Source organism: Trypanosoma equiperdum, assembly GCF_001457755.1.
Source record: "Trypanosoma equiperdum strain OVI genome assembly, contig: ctg_446, whole genome shotgun sequence".
In the NCBI taxonomy this organism is placed as follows: Eukaryota; Euglenozoa; class Kinetoplastea; order Trypanosomatida; family Trypanosomatidae; genus Trypanosoma; species Trypanosoma equiperdum.
The window spans coordinates 3,662-3,957 of record NW_027124361.1 but is presented as its reverse complement, the minus strand read 5'-3'; the positions used below and the strand labels follow the sequence as shown (position 1 = coordinate 3,957).

The 296-nt window shown below is 42.9% G+C and overlaps 1 pseudogene across 1 annotated transcript in view; it reads right to left on the bottom strand.

Moving 5' to 3' along the window:
• Positions 1-296, bottom strand: part of TEOVI_000188000:pseudogene — a 1,364-nt pseudogene that overhangs the window by 90 nt on the left and 978 nt on the right. The window contains 2 exon segments of the mRNA in view: positions 1-3; positions 5-296. The exon segment at positions 1-3 is cut by the window's left edge and continues 90 nt beyond it; the exon segment at positions 5-296 is cut by the window's right edge and continues 8 nt beyond it. Coding sequence covers positions 1-3; positions 5-296 — 295 coding nt within the window.

Sequence of the window (296 nt, the reverse complement as noted above, 5' to 3'; positions counted from 1 at the left end):
TTTTGCATTTGTCTGCTGTTTTGGGTGGCTCTTCTGCTTTTTCTGGTTTGGCTTCTGTGGTATCCGGCTGTTTTTCTGCTTGAGATGCTGACTTCTGGAAGCTGTCGGTAATGTGTTGGACCATTATTCGCGTAGCTAATCCTATGTCGTCAACGTCCTTTAGCGTCATCTCCTGTTTAGCACCGAGGACTGTTTGCGGCACTTTCAGCTTTTCTATTTCTTCCCAAATCTTGGTTTTGAAGTTTTCTCGTTTGCCAAAATGTTCTGTGATAAGGTTGGATACTGTATTTTTTGCT